General features: G+C 43.7%; 1 protein-coding gene across 7 annotated transcripts in view; it reads left to right on the top strand.

The window, feature by feature from the left end:
• RIGI (RNA sensor RIG-I) overlaps positions 1 to 17,178 on the top strand; it is an 84,169-nt gene that overhangs the window by 14,091 nt on the left and 52,900 nt on the right. For all 7 annotated transcript variants that reach the window (XR_014817164.1, XR_014817165.1, XM_021064056.2 and 4 more), the window contains 8 exon segments: positions 443 to 701; positions 1,879 to 2,041; positions 3,929 to 4,048; positions 8,268 to 8,425; positions 9,692 to 9,827; positions 10,846 to 10,994; positions 13,746 to 13,836; positions 16,750 to 16,920. Coding sequence is in view for 5 of the 7 variants with exons in the window: in XM_021064056.2 (XP_020919715.2) it covers positions 443 to 701; positions 1,879 to 2,041; positions 3,929 to 4,048; positions 8,268 to 8,425; positions 9,692 to 9,827; positions 10,846 to 10,994; positions 13,746 to 13,836; positions 16,750 to 16,920 (1,247 nt within the window). In the remaining 2 variants the exon portion in view is untranslated.

Consider the following 17,178-nt stretch of genomic DNA (forward strand, 5'->3'; position numbering starts at 1 on the left):
TTCCTTCATAGATCCAAGTCTTTTTTGTTAGATATAGCTGAAATGCTAACCTCCTGTGATTAGCTTTGGCAGTGTGAGTAAATGACTTGAGATAAATTTTACAGCTAAATGCCACATTTAACTTTTCAATGATTTTGAGTGAATCAGTATTTTATATTAGTCTTGCCTTTATTTTCTTTTTCAATTCCTTGAAAAAACTACTTTCGGCTCTCTCTATCTGCAGGTGCCACATGGAATGTTTTCTAGCAGTTCTTCCTGGCTTACATTTGTTGATCACTTACTGTGTGCAGGGCTTTGTGCTAAGCTCTTAACTTTTCTCCAGATCTGTTCCTTTTAGACTTAGGGAGAACTAATCAATCGATGTTCTGATCTGGTACATCCTTTGTGTGTGATTCCTCATTCCTATCATGGTTGGTAATAGGAAATTTCTGTCATTTTCCAGGTACAAAGTTGCAGGCATTTCTGGAGCAACGTCTGACACTGTCTGTGTGGAACAGATTGTTGAGAACAACGACATCATCATCTTAACGCCACAGATTCTTGTGAACTGTCTTACCAATGGGACAATTCCATCACTCTCTGTGTTTACTTTGATGATATTTGATGAATGCCACAACACCAGCAAACAGCATCCTTATAATGTCATCATGTTTAATTATCTAGATCGGAAACTTGGAGGATCTTCAGACTCACTGCCCCAGGTATCTCCCAAGTCAGATGGATTTCTGAGAAGAGCTCGAACTTGTCTAGATCTTTTTTGTTTTTTTAGGCTGCACCTGAGGCATATGGAGGCACCCAGGCTGGGGGTCGAATCGGAGCTGCAGCTGCTGGTCTACAGCACAACCACAGCAACACCAGATCCGAGCTGCCTCCAAGACCCATACCACAGCTCACTGCAAGGCTGGATCCTTAACCTACTGCTGGAGGGCAAGGATTGAACCCGCATCTTCATGGATACTAGTCAGGTTCATTACTTCTGAGCCACAATGAGAACTCCCTAACTTTCCTAGATCCCATTTGCATACCCTGTGGCCGTATCGAGGATGTCCTTCTGAGATCCTAAATGCCTTTCGTATGGCTCCTTAATTAATATCGATTCATTTATTCACTTCACAAATAGGTATTAGGTGCCTCTCTGTGTCATGCACTATGCTAGGCATTGGGGGTACAAATATAAAAAGACATGGTCCTTGCCCTCACACAACTTAAGTTTTGTGGGGAGCCACATGCTTAAGAATTACGATTTATGGTGATGGCACACTATGGATGTACAGAACAGAAAGATGCTGTGAAAGTAAGGCAAGACCTAACAGAAGTTGGGTGAGGCAAAAACTAATGGGAGTTTACGAGGCAGATAGCTGGATGGTTTTCAGTAAAGGCTTCTGTGTGTCCAGAGGCACCGATGTGTGAAAAAGTAAGGTGTGCTCAAGAGTCTTGAACTTCTTCAGCATCGCCTGAGACCAGTCGGTGAGGTGGGAGGGGGAGAGGGAATGATTGACAGAACAAGATACCAGGAGACTAGAGGGCATGGGATAAGTGTGCAAGCAGAAATAAGTAAAGATGGGGCAGATGAAAAACCATTCTTGGAGTTCCCGTTGTGGCTTAGCAGTAACGAATCCAACTAGTATCCATGAGGATGTGGTTCAATCCCTGGCCTTGCTCAGTGGGTTAAGGATCTGGTGTTGCTGAGGCTGTGGTGTGGGCCTCAGGTGCAGCTCCGATTTGACCCCTAGCCTGGAAATTTCCATGTGCTGACAGTGCGGCCATAAAAAGAAAAAAAAAAAAACAATAAAAAGCCCTATTGTGCAGAAAAGAGTTCCAGGAGCGGAATATCATGCTATTTCCCAGACATCTAATGGTTCGGGATGCTCCTCACAGGTCATTGGACTGACTGCCTCGGTTGGCGTTGGGGATGCAAAAAACAAGGCTGAAGCCACAGAATACATCTGCAAATTGTGTGCTTCTCTTGACACTTCGGTCATAGCAACAGTCAGAGACAACTTGGAAGAACTAGAGGAAGTTGTGTATAAGCCCCAGAAGTGTAAGTGGGATCCAGTAACAAGCCCTTCCAGATTTTGTTACCCTTTGCTCATCTTGGTTCAGGGCCATTTAGATGAACCCTGTGTTTTTACCCTTTGTCTGTTGTATAGGAAATATTTAACCCCAAGCTTAGGAAGGAATCACATTTCCCGTTCTCTTCCCACCTGAGCTCAGAAGTGGCCTGTAGAGAGCAGACACGCTTATTCTTCATTTTCCTAACACTCTTGTGAAGGCACTGGCAGTAAGGGAGAGCTGCTGGGAAGATCTGAGCATACAGATGGCTCGGTCTTTCTCAGGTGCCAGGCCTGGGAAGGACACTGAGTGCTTGGCCAATCTTTGAATATGTATCTGGGAATTTTGGTTGATGTGAAATTATTTGAACTCATCTTTCCTCAAAAGATCAGAATATGATTTTATGACTACAATTGACTAACACATGTTTATTGAGTACAATGCTGTACTAGCCCAGCAGGCGAAAGGGATACAGAAGATGCCTGTAACTCTTGTTGCCTTGCTCTCTGAACGGCATAGGGCTGGATTGGATAAAAGGCAGAACAAATACACATGAAAGAGTCCAGGAGCTTCATGGAAGGAGTTTAGAGAAAGTACTCAATCTGAACCTCTTAATATCACATACACATTTTGTTTCGTTTTGTTTTCTGTCCCCGCCCCGTCCCGACCATGGCATATGGAGTTCCTGAGTCAGGGATTAGATGCGAGCCACAGCTGTGATCCAGCCATAGCAGCTCTGGATCCCTATCCCACTGTGCCAGGCCAGGGATTGAACTTGTATGCCAGGGCTCCAGAGATGCCACCAATCCCTTTGCGCCATGGTGGGAACTCCCACATATCTTTATAATCCTGTCCCTCCCATGCTCTGAGCTTCATCTCCTCCCACCTCCCATAAACCCAAGCACGTGGCCTTCCTTCTGCCTCCTCAGGTGGGTCCTTTGTGTTCTCTCTCCAAGTTTTGTCCATCCCAGCCTTTGCCCATGAGTGCTCACTCCCCCTTGCCTCTTCCCCTATTTCCTCACAACGCTGCCTCTCCTGGAAGAGTTAGGGCCTCTCCTGTGCCCCGTGACTCCCTGTACATACTGTATCACAGCACTCCGTGTGGTCATTTGGCCACATATCTTTTTCTCCCCTAAGAGCACAGGCCTCCCTGGAGCACAGAGTGTGCTCTTTCCAGCTCTCAGCAGAACATGGCCCATAGCAGGTGAAGAGTAAGCTCCTGTGGACACAGTGCAGATATGAACGTCAGGAACGTAGTGAACACTCCTGGGGTTTGGTGAGGGGAGCAGATCAAAGAACAGAGACAGGGCTTAAAATGGGGTGTCTTTGGAGTTCCTCTCATGGCTCAGTGGAGATGAACCCAACTAGTATCCATGAGGATGTAGGTTTGATCCCTGGCCTCGCTCAGTGTGTTCAGGATCCACTGTTGCCGAGAGCTGCAGTGTAGGTCGCAGACGCCGCTGTTGCTGTGGTGTTGGTTGGTAGCTGCTGCTCCGATTCAACCCCTAGCCTGGAAACTTCCATATGCTGCAGATCGGCCCTGGGGAAAAAAAAAAAAAAAAGGCATCTGCAGAAACAAGATGGAAAGAGCCTCCTGAGACGGGGGGCTACATTGAGTACAGGGAAAGCCCTCGTGAAGAATTGAGTTAGACCCAGACCATGAATAGCAGGGATGTTAGGATGAGTGCATTAAGCCTTAGGGAGCCACTGCAAGGTTTTTGAGTCTTTGTTTAGTCATTCAGACAACCTTCCTGTGAGTGTGGGCCCTCGGGTTTTACAGAGCAACTAGCAAAGGCAGGGAAAGGTTTAGAGAGGCCTGTTTTGAACTCTGATTTGTTCTTCCTGAAAAATAATCACTTTCCTTTGATGGCTCTAGTTTTCAGGAAAGTGGAATTACGGACCACTGACAGATTTAAGTGCATCATATCGCAGCTGATGATGGAGATAGAGAGTCTGGCAAAGAGCATCTTTGAAGAACTTGGTACCATAACTCTTGGTGAGCTCATCTCATTTTGTATTCTCTCCATTTGGGAAAAGCCATCTCTAGTTCACTGGTGTCTTTGTGCATTCTCCTTAGTTCAGACAATGTCAAGACTGTAGCCAGGGGTTGACTTCCTTGATTATAGGTTATTCAGAAGCCTTATAATCCTCTTTTATTTTCTCTTGTGTGTTTTTTTTTTAATCCAAAGTAAAGCCATCTGAATACACGCACCCCTGAAATATACCATATTTAAATCAATCTACTGTTTCTTGACTTTCCCAATTAGCTTTCTATCCTGACCTCCCTATTTATATGAATGAAACCACCATTCCCCGAAGGCTCAGATTCGAGCCTAGGAGTTGATCTTTGGTTCTTTCTTCTTTAGAGATTCTCTTTTGAAGTCCCCAAGTTCTGTTCTTCTTTTAATTAATTCATTCATTCACCAGGTACTTATTGTGCCAGGTGCTATGCTAGGTGACAGAAATACCAAGATTAAAGACAGTTCTGCCTTCAAGGAACTCACAGTCAAATGATGAGAATCATGCAAATTGCTTCCATGCAGCCAGCAGGGTAGAGTTATACACTGGACACTGGGAGCTCGTGGGAGCCAAGCCCTGGGCGGGGCTGCAGGGAAGACTTTCTGGGGGAGGTGATGTCTGAGGCAGATCTTGGAGTCAGCCAGGTTAAGAACGAGAGAGAATCGAGTGAGGTCGAAAAGGCATTAGACCAAGAAGGAAGGAGAGAGCACCATGAATTTCAGGACCTGCAAGATTTTGTGATAATTCTAACAAGTGATTAGTAGACAGGTGTGAGGCTAAAGGGAGAGGTGGGGGGCAGTGAAGGGCCTGGTAGGCCAAGCTGAGCTTGAATTTTGTCCTAAAAGCAGTGGGAAGCCTCGGAGGATTTTAAACTGATGCATCCTATGATGAGGATTCCAGTGAATGAGGATGGGCAAACAGGCAGTGAAGATGGGGTGCTGAAGGGAGGAGGCTTGTGCAAACAGGAGGTGCTCAGATTTAAGGGCTTTTACTGGGCTCAGGTGGGAACTAACAGGGGAAAGGGTGGGGAGGCTTACCCTGGGCTTCTGGCTTGGCACCTGTGTGTGCACCAGCAGATGGTCCTGGTTCCAGAACTAGGGGCTGCTTTGGCAGGTGCAGGCGAGTTTAGAGTTTTGGAGATATTGAATTCTTGATGCAAGATAACTCCTAGGGTCTCATCTTTTCTCACACTTAATGTGCTCTCCTCTTTCCTTTCTTTTACAGCCTGATTTCACACTTATTCTAACAGCTGGTTGGCCTACCTCCACTTTCTTTTCCATCAAACCACCCCCCGCCTCCACCCCCCAACCTGGCTTCTCCTCCTGAAACAACAAGTTTTATCCTGTCCATGTGCTGCTGGCATCTCTGTCCATCCAGGCCAAGCTCTCACAGCCTCTAACCTGCCCCTACCATCTGCTTCTCTTGCCAGCTTTCTGCTCCTTCCCTACTCAAACCCTTTGACTGGCTGTTCCCCAAACACTCTCACTCACATGTTGGTTCATTCAGTGTTGGACTAGGTCCTAGGTGATGGGAATGCAGCTTGGACCCTCCCACACAGCCCCAGCCTTCGAGGCATTTTCAGTTTGGCCAATGGTAGTCCCAAAGGTAGGTAAGTGATAGTCATGAAACAACAGGTGATGGGGCAGGTGAGCAGTGGGGATAAGGCGTGTTTCAGGCAGAGGAGACATGACAGCAGAGAGAGTGTGGTGTGGGATTTTCCACTAATCCTGTGAACCACAGGAAGGGGAGTAGCTGGTCATGAGAGTCAGAAGTAGGCAGTGGTGGGATCACAGAAGACTCTGGGGGCTGATGCAGGAGTTTGGCTGGAAGAATCCATTAAACCTTTTTTTTTTTTTTTTTCTTTGTTTTCTTTTTAGGGCTGTTCCCATAGCATATGAAAATTCACAGGCTAGGAGTTCCTGTTGTAGGTCAGTGGTTAATGAATCCGACTAGGAACCATGAGGTTGCGGGTTGGATTCCTGGCCTTGCTCAGTGGGCTAAGGATCCAGCATTGCTGTGAGCTGTGGTATAGGTCGCAGATGCAGCTCGGATCCCACATTGCTGTGGCTGTGGTATAGGCCGGCAGCTACAGCTCCAATTTGACCCCTAGCCTGGGAACCTCCATATGCCCCGGGAGCGGCCCAAGAAATGGCAAAAAGACAAAAAAAAAAAAAAAAAAAAGAAAAAAAGAAAAAGAAAATTTCCAGGCCAGGGGTCAAATCAGAGCTGCAGCTGCCAGCCTCTGTCACAGCAATGCCAGTTCTTCATCCACTGAGCGAGGCCAGGGGTCCAACCTGCAGCCTCATGGATACAAATTGGGTTCATTACTGCTGGGCCACAATGGGAAATCCCATTAAAGGTTTTAATTTTTTTTATTTTTCGCTTTTTAGGGCCATATCCGAGGCATATGGAGGTTCCCAGGCTGGGGTCAAAATCAGCTGTAGCCGCCGGCCTACACTAGAGCCACAGCAACACGGGATCTGAGCCATGTCTGCAACCTACACCGCAGGTCACAGCCATGCCAGATCCTTAACCCACTGGGCAAGGCCAGGGATCGAACCCACAGCCTCATGGTTCCTAGTTGAATTTGTTTCTGCTGTGCCACAACAGGAACGCCTCCATTAAATGTTTTAAAATAGAGGGTTAGTGTTGTTTCTCATCTGCAATTTTGGAAACTACCTGCATCTGTTGAATGGAGACTGGATTGGAAAGAACAAGGCAGGAGGTGAGAAGACCAGATGGGAGGCCATTGTATCTTCCAGAAGCACTAGGATACGGTTGGAGTTGGGGACATGGCAGAAGGGTGGAGAGACGTGGATTTCTGCCTTCCTATTCCTCCACCTCCAATACCCTCCCTCTACCTCATCACCTGTCCACATCCCATGAGCTGCTCATTGCCAGATGGCTTAGCTTATTTTCACACCTAAGTTCAGTAAATACTTGCTGATTCATTTAGTTTACTGACAGGCCCCTTGTCATTGGGGCTGGGAAAGATATAATGCTGCCTGTCTGGGTGGCCACTTTTGTGCCTCTTATTAAAAATGAATGGGTAAGGGAGTTCCCATTGCAGCACAGTGGAAACGAACTTGACTAATATTCATGAGGACACGGGTTTGATCCCTGGCCTTGCTCAGTAAGTTAAGGATCTAGCTTTGCCATGAGCTGTGGTGTAGGTCAAAGACATGGCTAGGATCCCGTGGTGCTGTGGCTGTGGTGTAGGCTGGCAGCTGCAGCTCGGATTCGACCCCTTGCCTGGGAACCTCCATGTGCTGCAGGTGCAGCTCTTAAAAAAAAGAAAAAAAAGAATGAATAGTTCCTTTGTGCAGCAGGTTAAGGATTCAGTGTTGTCACTGTAGCAGCTCGGGTCAGTCCCTAGCCTGTGAACTTCCACATATGGTGGGCAGGGCCAAAAAAAGGGGGAAAAATAATTGCTCTGACGGTAGCTCACAAACACCAGGGCCATATCTCCCTCATCCTTTTTATCCCTAGCATCCTGGACAGAGCCTGGGCCACAGCAGAAGCTTAGTTTTTGAAGCAAGTAACTGAAGCTGTTTAGGAGCTGCTGGCATACAGAAGCATCCATGACAAGTGGCTTTTGAGCCCCTATCCTGTGCTTGGTCCTGTGAATGTACTGTGGAGATCACATGGCTAAGTTTCCAGCAAGGCAGAGCAGGCCGTGTGGGGTTCAGTCTCCCCTGCTTTTAAGTATCCTCCTCTGGTGAAGCCCACGAGCCCTATGCTTCTTCACCGCTATTTCATTTTTAAAGGCAAAATTAGGTTTTTTTCACAGCCATTATTTCGGCTCTGAGCTGCTTTGGTCAGGCCAGATCAGAGAGTCAGTAAAGCTTGGGTATCCTGCACACCCAAGTTTGAATTCCTGCCCCCATGTACTAGCTGTGTGACTTTGGATAATGGCTTTGCTTCCCTGAGCTTCCATTTCCTCATCCGTAAAATGTAACATCTACTTCATGGGGTAGTGAATGAAGTGATAAATGTAAGACACATTGATTCTCGGTGCCTAGTAGTTATTCAGTAAACAGTGGTATGTCTACACTGACAGGCTGCTGAAAACTACTCAGGAGGAATACTATGTGTACAGAGAGGAAGGAAGAAAATTAGAAGGTGAGGCATACTTAGGACCTTAAATAACTGGCCAGATGGCACAATGAAAAACTTCTCTCTCTTTTTTTTTCCAGGAGGCTTATTTCAAATTCAAAATAGTAATTTCGGAACACAGAAATATGAGCAGTGGATTGTCAAGGTTCAGAAAGAGTGTGCGGTGTTTCAGATGCCAGACAAAGACAAAGAAAGCAGGATTTGTAAAGCACTGTTTTCGTACATGTCACATTTGCGGGTATGTGGCTTCTTTGGAAAAGCCTATTTGAATCCTAGCACCAACTGGGAGCTGGGCTGAGGCAGCTCAGAGAGCATCAACTTTCACTCTGTCCTCAAGAGCTCATTAGAAACTCTCCAGGAGGTTCTTAGGAAGCAAACTCCGAAAGATACCCCATTCGGCATTTTCTTTGGTCTGTGAAATGTAGCTCTAGAGGCAACAGGACAGAAACAAAGGCCGAGGTTCTATTCCTTGCCTCAGCATCCCCGTAACTGACGAGACAGGAAAACGGGGGATGGTGAGCATTACTGTAGACATGTGACAGGTGACCGCCATCGCCAAAGTTTAGTATGTGGGTTCTGTTGCCATATCCTGAAGCACTTGTTTTCCTACCTTTGGTAAAACCACATGCTGAGAAATCCAGAGTCTCTGGTTGTTTACTGATTAACCAAGAAGGTAAGCAACAACAACCACCAACACCTCTGCTTATCATGCCATTGAGAAAATTTTAAAACGCATGCAGGAGTTCACGTTGTGGCTTAGCGGAAACGAATCTGACTAGTATCCATGAGGATGCAGGTTTGATCCCCGACCTTGCTCAGTGGGATAAGGATCCGTCACTGCTGTGAGCTGTGATGTAGGTCGAAGAAGCGGCTCCAATATGGTGTGGCTATGGCTGTAGCTCTGGCATAGGCTGTCAGCTGTAGCTCCAATTCATTGGACCCTTAGCCTCGGAACCTCCATCTGCTGTGGGTGTGGCCCTAAAAAGACAAAAATAAAATAAAATAAAATACATGCAGTCAGTATGCATTTGTAGAATCTTAATGAACTTAATTGAATATCTGGTGTAGGTGGGCAGCACCATTATTCTCAGCAGGTGCAATTATAATTCAGTGGTGGATTTGGATGTATAAAGAGATTAAGTTGAAGTGGAAGTTGACTTGCTTTTGTTTTTTTTATTTGTGTTTTAATCTTTGATATGCATTTTTCTTGAAGTTTTCTTTCTCTTCTATTTCTTAGAAGATAGAATTCTAGAGTCCAAAGTGATATCCTAATGAATTAATCATTCTAGCTACTTGAGGTTGTTTTTTTCTTAAACAGTATTTGATTCTAAGGTTTTATTATAGTACCGTTGGAGATCATTCATCTTAAAAAATTAAGTTGGAATAGATTTGAAACAATTGTATTGTTAAAATTAATTCCATGTTAAGTACAGTGAATTGAACTCAAGTACAGCGAATGCATTCGATGTTAGAAACACATTGAGACTGTTCTCATTTTCAACAGATATACAACGATGCCCTTATTATCAATGAACATGCCCGAATGAAAGATGCTTTGGATTACTTGAAAGACTTCTTCAGAAATATCCGAGCAGCAGGCTTTGATGAGATTGAGCAAGATCTCACTCAGAGATTTGAAGGTGAGTTGTGTTTCCAGAGAAGGAAACCAGTGGAGAGTGGAGACTCCAGGGATGGCAGACATATATCATGGTGCACATGGTGCCACTCAGGGACTTGTCCCAAGCTTAAGAAGCTATTATACGGGAGTTCCCATTGTGGCTTCGTGGTTAACGAACCCAACTGGGCATCCATGAGGATGTGGGTTCGATCCCTGGTCTCGCTCAGTGGGTTAAGAATCCAATGTTGCTGTGAGCTGTGGTGTAGGTCTCAGACTGGCTTGGATCCCGCATTGCTGTGGCTGTGGCACAGGCTAATGGCTACAGCTCCAATGGGACCCCTAGCCTGGGAACCTCCATATGCTACGGGTGTAGCCCTAAAAAGACAAAAAAAGAGAGAGAGAGAAGTTATTATATACAGCAGAACTATTAAGCTTCAGGGAAATCTGGCACTTCTGCTGCTTACACAGAAGAAGAAAAATAGTAGGATTTGCAAAGGACACATCCCATAGAAATAGTCAATTGATAATAGCATATTTGGGTTTAACTTTTTTTTTTTTTTGTCCTTTTGCCTTTTCTAGGGCCGCTCTCTGGGCATATGGAGGTTCCCAGGCTAGGGGTCAAATTGAAGCTGTAGCCGCTGGCCTACGCCAGAGCCACAGCAACGCAGGATCCAAGCCGAGTATGCAACCTACACCACAGCTCATGTCAACGCCAGATCCTCAACCCACTGAGCAAGGCCAGGGATTGAACCCGCAACCTCATGGTTCCTAGTTGGATTCGTTAACCACTGAGCCACAATGGGAACTCCTGTATTTTCTTTACATATGTGTGCTGCTAAACTTTGAACAGTCAGCTCTCCCGGGGTGGGGGTAATGTATGCATTTATTGGTATATTTAATATATGCATTAAATTGATGGTTCTTCCTCATAAAATTCTGGTCAGAGGTTGAGAGATAAACTGAACTATAGCTAAAAGGTCACATTGTGTTCTACATTACTAGAATTTATAAGCTTTTTGTAAAATGTTCCCTTTTGGTAGAAAAGCTGCAAGAACTAGAAAGCATTTCCATAGATCCCAGCAACGAGAACCCTAAACTCAGAGACCTCTGCTTCATCTTGCAAGAAGAGTACCACTTAAACCCAGAGACCAGAACCATTCTCTTTGTGAAAACCAGAGCCCTTGTGGATGTAAGTTTCTTCCTCCCTGTGGGTAACACATTGACCCAGTACATTGTATTAAAAAGATTGTCCATTCCTCAGTGCTTTGTAATCAGGCAGCTATATATGTGTGGGTCTGTTTTGAGGCACTTAATTCTGTTCCCATTTTCTGTTTGTTTATTCTTACACTGATACCTCCCTGTCTCAGTCACTTTGGTTTATAATGTCTTGATACCTATAGAGCAAACTATTCAGATTTTTAAAAATTCTTTTCATCTATCTGAAAAATTTTAGCCATTTTATAGATATCTAGTGGTACTTCAGTAGGGTTTTAATTTGTGTTTTACAAATGACTAATGTGATTGAGCATTTTTTCATGTGCTTATTAGCCATCCAGATGTCTCCTTTGGTGAAGTGTCTGTTCACATCTTTTGCCCATTTCAAGTACGGCTCCTGCACTGAATTGGATTGCTTATCATGTTATTGTTGAATTTTTGAGAGGTTTTTTTTTTTTCTGACAAAAAAGTCATCCATCAGAAATGTGACTTGCAAATATTTTCTTCTGATCTTTTCATTGTCTTGACAGTATCTCTCTCTCTCTCTCTCTTTTTTTTTTTTTTGTCTTTTTAGGGCCATACCTGCAGCATATGGAAGTTCCCAGGCTAGGGGTCAAATTGGAGCTATAGCTGCCAGCCATAGCCACAGCCACAGCAATGCAGGATCTGACCGTTGTCTGCGACCTACACCACAGCTCATGGCAACGCTGGATCCTTAACCCACTGAGCAAAGCCAGGGATTGAACCCACACCCTCATGGATCCTAGTTGGATTAGTTAACCACTGAGCCATGAAGGGAATCCCGAAAGTTTTAACCTTTGACAAAGTCCCGTGTTTCATTATTTTTTTTTTGTGGGTTATGTTTTTGGTGTTATGTCTAAGAACTCTTTGCTTACCCAAGAGCACAAAAATTTTCTCTGTGTTATCTTCTAGAAGTTTTATAGCCTTGCATTTTATATTTTATATCTATAATCCATTTTAAGATATAAAGTTTTTTTTTCTTTTAGCATGTGGACATCCACTTGTTCCAGCATGTATGCTGAAAAGATTTTCCTTTCTCCATTGAATTGCCTATGTAACTTAAAAAAAATTAGTTGACTGTATTTATATAGGTCTATTTCTAGACTTTCCATTCTATTCTGTTCGTCTATGCATCTACCTTTCACACATCCCATACAGTCATAATTACTGTAGCTTTATAGTAAGTCTTATAGTGTGAATCTTACAACTTTTTAATTTTTTTCAAAATTGTTTTAAGTATCTTTCTTTACCTATCCACTTTTATTTTATTTCTTTTATTTATTTTTGGGCACACCCTGTGGCATATGGAAGTTCCTGGGCCAGGGATTGAATTTGAGCCACAGCTGAGACCTACACAGCACCTGAAGCAATGCTGGATACTTTAACCCATTGGGCGGGCCTGGGGATCGAACCCTTGCCTCTGCAGCAACCTGAGCTGCTGCAGTCAGAATCTTAACCCACTGCACCACAGCGAGAACTCCTCTGATTTTACTTAAGAATCAGCTCATCCACATCCATAAGAAAGTCTGCTGGAATTTTGTTTGGGATTGCATTGACTCTATAGACAAAGCCGGGCCTGGGGAGAAATGACATCTTAGCAGTGTTGAGTCTTCCAGTCCATGACCATAGTATATCTCTTCATCTATATAGGGCTTCTGTATTAGTTACCCACTGCTGATAACAAATTACCCCAAAACTTAGTAGCTGGAAACAGCAGGCATCCATCATCATATAATATGTATGGGTCAGGAGTCTGGAAACTTAGCTGGGTGCTTTTGTTTCAGGATCTCTCATGAGGCTGCAGTCATCTCAGGGCTTGACCTGGGAGGACTGACTTTCAACCCCACTTGTGTGGCTTTTGGCAGGCCTCAGAAGATGTGCTTCGTTCACTCATGGGGGCCTCTCAGAGTGTGGCTGCTGGCTTTCCCTAGAGTGGGTGATCCAAGAGAGGCTGAAGGGGAGCGCCCAGTATGGAGGGCACAGTCATGTTACAACTTCAACCTGGAAGTGGTTTCCCTCATAGTTTATTCATTAGAAGCAAGTCTGTAAATTCAGTTCACATTTAGGAGGGATTACACAAGGATCTGAGTACCAGAGGGTGGTGGTCGCTCAGGACGACTTTAGAGGCCGCCTGTCACATCTTCTTTGGGTTCTTTTATTAGTGTTTTGCCATTTTCTGTATATATTTTGTTCAACTTATACCTAAATATTAATGCTATTATAAATAGTACTTTTAATTGTTTGTTGCTGGTATACAGAAATACAGCTGATTTCTATATATTCATCTCGTGTCCTAAGAGCTTGCTAAGCTCATTGTTTGTTCTACGTACTCACTGTTCTGAACTTAAAAATATCTTAAAGATTAAACCATGTAAGATTACAAAGGTTATACCATTATCATTAATTATTGCACAGAATTCAGTTATAAGAAGCTCTTCTCCCTCAGTTTTGTCAGTGTGAATGCTACCTAAATATATTTGTCTATATATTTTGTGTTTTTTTAAATTGAAGTATAGTTGAGTTACAGTTGTTGTGTTAATTTCTGCTATATAGCAAAGTGATTCAGTTATACATAAACCTACATCCTTTTTTATGTTCTTTTCCATTATAGTTTACATTTTTTTCTTCTTGCATATATTCAATATTGAATTAACACAGATTGTATACACATAATATCCAACTAATAATTGCTTTGTATTTTCAGGCTTTAAAGAAATGGATTAAAGAAAATCCTAAGCTCAGCTTTCTGAAACCTAGCATATTGACTGGACGTGGCAAAACGAATCAGAACATAGGTATTTATATTTAGTGAATTAGATTTAGTATACTATATCTATAAGAACACATATTTTTGAATTCTTTCTTAGTGCTTGTTTCGGTCAGGGTTCAACCAGAGAAACAAAACTAGTAGGAGAAAAAAAAATATATATATATATGCACGCACATGTACATATATATCACAACGTATTTATATGTGTAACACACACACATGCACAAACACACACACACAGGGATTTATTACAAGGACTTAGACTAGCAAAGTAAGTCTGAAGTCCATAGGGCTGGTGCAGACCCAGGTGGAACCCCACAGGCATGAGCTATTTGGAGTCTCTGAGCTTAGGAAGCTCTTTCAAGGGTTGATTTGATTAGGTCACACCCACCTAAGATGAAATCCCTTTTGATTAACAATATCAACTGATTAGGACCTTTAATTACATCTGCAAATTCCGTTCACAGAGCACCTAGGTGAATATTTGGAGAATGTAGTTCAGCCTAGCTAAGTCAGTACATTACAAAGCCATATCGGCGAGTTCCCCGTCATGGCTCAGCAGTTTTAAGAGCCTGACATAGTGTCCATGAAGATGGAGGTTTGATGCCTGGCCTCACTCAGTGAGTTAAGGATCCGACATTTGCCATAAGCTGTGGCATAGGTCATAGATGTAGCTCAGATGTTGTGTTGCCCTGGCTATGGTGTAGGCTGGCAGGTGCAGCTCTGGTTCAACCCCTAGTCTGGGAACTTCCATATGCTGCAGTGGCCATAAAAAGAAAAAAAAAAAAAAAAGCCATCACAGGAGTTCCCTGGTGGCCTGGTGGTTAAGGACCTGGCTGTGCCACTGCTGTGGCTCAGGTTCAATCCTTGGCCTGGGAACGTCCTCATGCTGTGGATGTGACCAGAAAAAAAAGCCATCACAATGCTCAAATGCCAAAAACCTGTAGACTTTGACTCCTATATGTCTTGCTGTCAAAACCAGTTTTTTAATTTTTTTTTAAAATACTGTTTGAGTGTATTACTCTCTTGCTCAAATTCTCAACCAATAGATTAAGACTAACTAGAAGTAGAAATGTTCTTTCTATTTTATTGTTATTCTTTAAACTGCAGATACCTCTGTGTACATTACATAGTTTACAATTAAAAAAAAAACAGTCCAGGAGTTCCCATTGTGGCACAGCTGAAATGAATCCAAGTAGTACCCATGAGGATGCAGGTTCAATCCCTGGCCTCACACAGTGGGTTAAGGCTCTGGCATTGCTGTGAGCTGTCGTGTAAGTCACAGATGCGGCTTGGATCTCTTGTGGCTGTGGTTATGGTATAGGCCAGCAGCTGTAGTTCTGATTTGACCCCTAGCCTGAGAACTTCCATATGCTGCGGGTGCAGCCCTAAAAAGAAAAGAAAAAAAAAAAAAAGTCCAAGAGATAATCCTGAAATCTAGGTAGGGGGTTTAAAGAGTGACAGAGTGACTCTGTTGTCATACAGGAGGCTTTAATGCCAGGAGGATCCTAGGTGGCCAGTCCTCCTCCAGACATTGTCACAGCTGTGCTCCCCGTGCCGCAGTGACGGGCAGTGACAGGTCCTCATTGTTTCTTATCTAGTGTTATTTATAATAAGTAGTCCTCAGTCATCACTCTTGCACTTTCCCTTTATGCATATTTTAGACTTAGGAATCTAAAAAGTAAAGTCAGATTCTGAAAAGTTGTTTTACCAAATTATTGTGGTTGCAATTCAGAGTTCTGTGCCATCTGACTCTAGCCTGAGAGCTATTTGATTTTCAAACTTTGTTATTACTCCACAAATAAGCATCCGGAAAAAATATTTCCTTACTGGTTGGTTGGTTGGTCCATCCATCCATCCATCCATCCATCCATCCATCCATCCATCCATCCATCCATCTATCCATCCATCCATCCACATTCATTTAGAACGTACCCTTGCCAGTTATTGTGTTTCAGCCAAGCAGCCTTCCTCTCCTCCTAAGACTGGACCACTAGTGGGTGTGTCTCTCCTCCATGATCCCACAAAACTCCTTCCTGCTTCCATTTCATTGCTCATCACACTGAACCACAGCTTCTTATTTAAATCCTTCTTCCACAAAGTAGGATCTTCTTATACCTAAAAATGGACTTTTTAACCATCCTATCCTAATCTGACAAACCATAGTTGCTGAGTGAATGTTTGATGAACAAGTGGGTAAATTCAGAAATGATTGTCTGTCTTGGGCATGTTCACTGTTCAGTAGAAGGTGATGGTGAAAAGAATTTGTTCTGGCCTCAACAAAATACATCGCAAGATCTCGGCTGCCCATATACAAGGAAAACTTGGAAATTTATAAATTTTATTAACTCTGAGATGGAGATCACTGAAATTCTTTCTCTTCCCAGGGTGTCAGTGTCTGGGCACTGCACACTAGTAGGGTCCTAGGCTTAAATTCAAGGCTCTGTTCTGCTGCCAACAGTTTATCTTACCTCCAGGACCTCAAGGTCTTCTCCTGTGATAAAGGGGAATCATAACACTTGCCTCCTCAACCTCAAAGAGCCTTGTGAAGTCCCAGTGAATAAGTAGAGGTGAAAATGTCTGCTCAGCTGAAAATTCCTATACCTGCGCAAAGGTGTTACAATCAGCTGTTGATATTTTTCCAAAAAAAAAAAAAATCAGTGTTTGTTTTGAGATTGCATGACTGAAGCCACATAGCTAGTGAGCCCCGCAGCTGGGCTTTTCGGGCAGGCAGACCTGTGGCAGAGTCCCAGTAGTCAGACCCCACCCTAAATACCCTCTTCAAACAAAGATGGGGGCAGGCCCTACCGCTCGTCATGATTGTGAAGCATTTACCCCAGTACCTGGTGTGTCATTAGCATTCCATAATTAATAGCTGTTTTGTCAAGGGTGAGGTTCCCTCTTTGCTGAGTTATCTGACACCCTCTGGCTCTGACAGGGATGACCCTCCCAGCCCAGAAGTGTGTACTGGATACCTTCAGAACTGACAAGGATAACAAGATTCTGATCACCACCTCGGTGGCAGATGAAGGCATCGACATTGCTCAGTGCAATCTGGTCATCCTATATGAGTATGTGGGCAACGTCATCAAAATGATCCAAACCAGAGGTAAGAGAAGCTTTGATGCCATTTTGTTGGATTCGCGAGTGTGCCTGTCATACTGGCCTTTCCCCTGGGTTGTGACCAGTGGCACAGGAGACCCTGGTATCGTTGGCCCTAAAGGTGGTTTATTTGGTCAGAATTGTTAGTATTATCCATTAACATAGACCCTATTTTGGTTCTTGTTTGCAACAAATACTGTTTACTTGACCACTGCTGGCTGACATGTTTATGGAAGGATAATTCCAACATGGATTGAGGCTTTGG

Source organism: Sus scrofa, chromosome 10, assembly GCF_054392235.1.
Source record: "Sus scrofa isolate SSC_HxYL_T2T_F1_AM1 chromosome 10, Sscrofa_HxYL_maternal_Yorkshire_Landrace_v2.0, whole genome shotgun sequence".
Taxonomy (NCBI): domain Eukaryota; kingdom Metazoa; phylum Chordata; class Mammalia; order Artiodactyla; family Suidae; genus Sus; species Sus scrofa.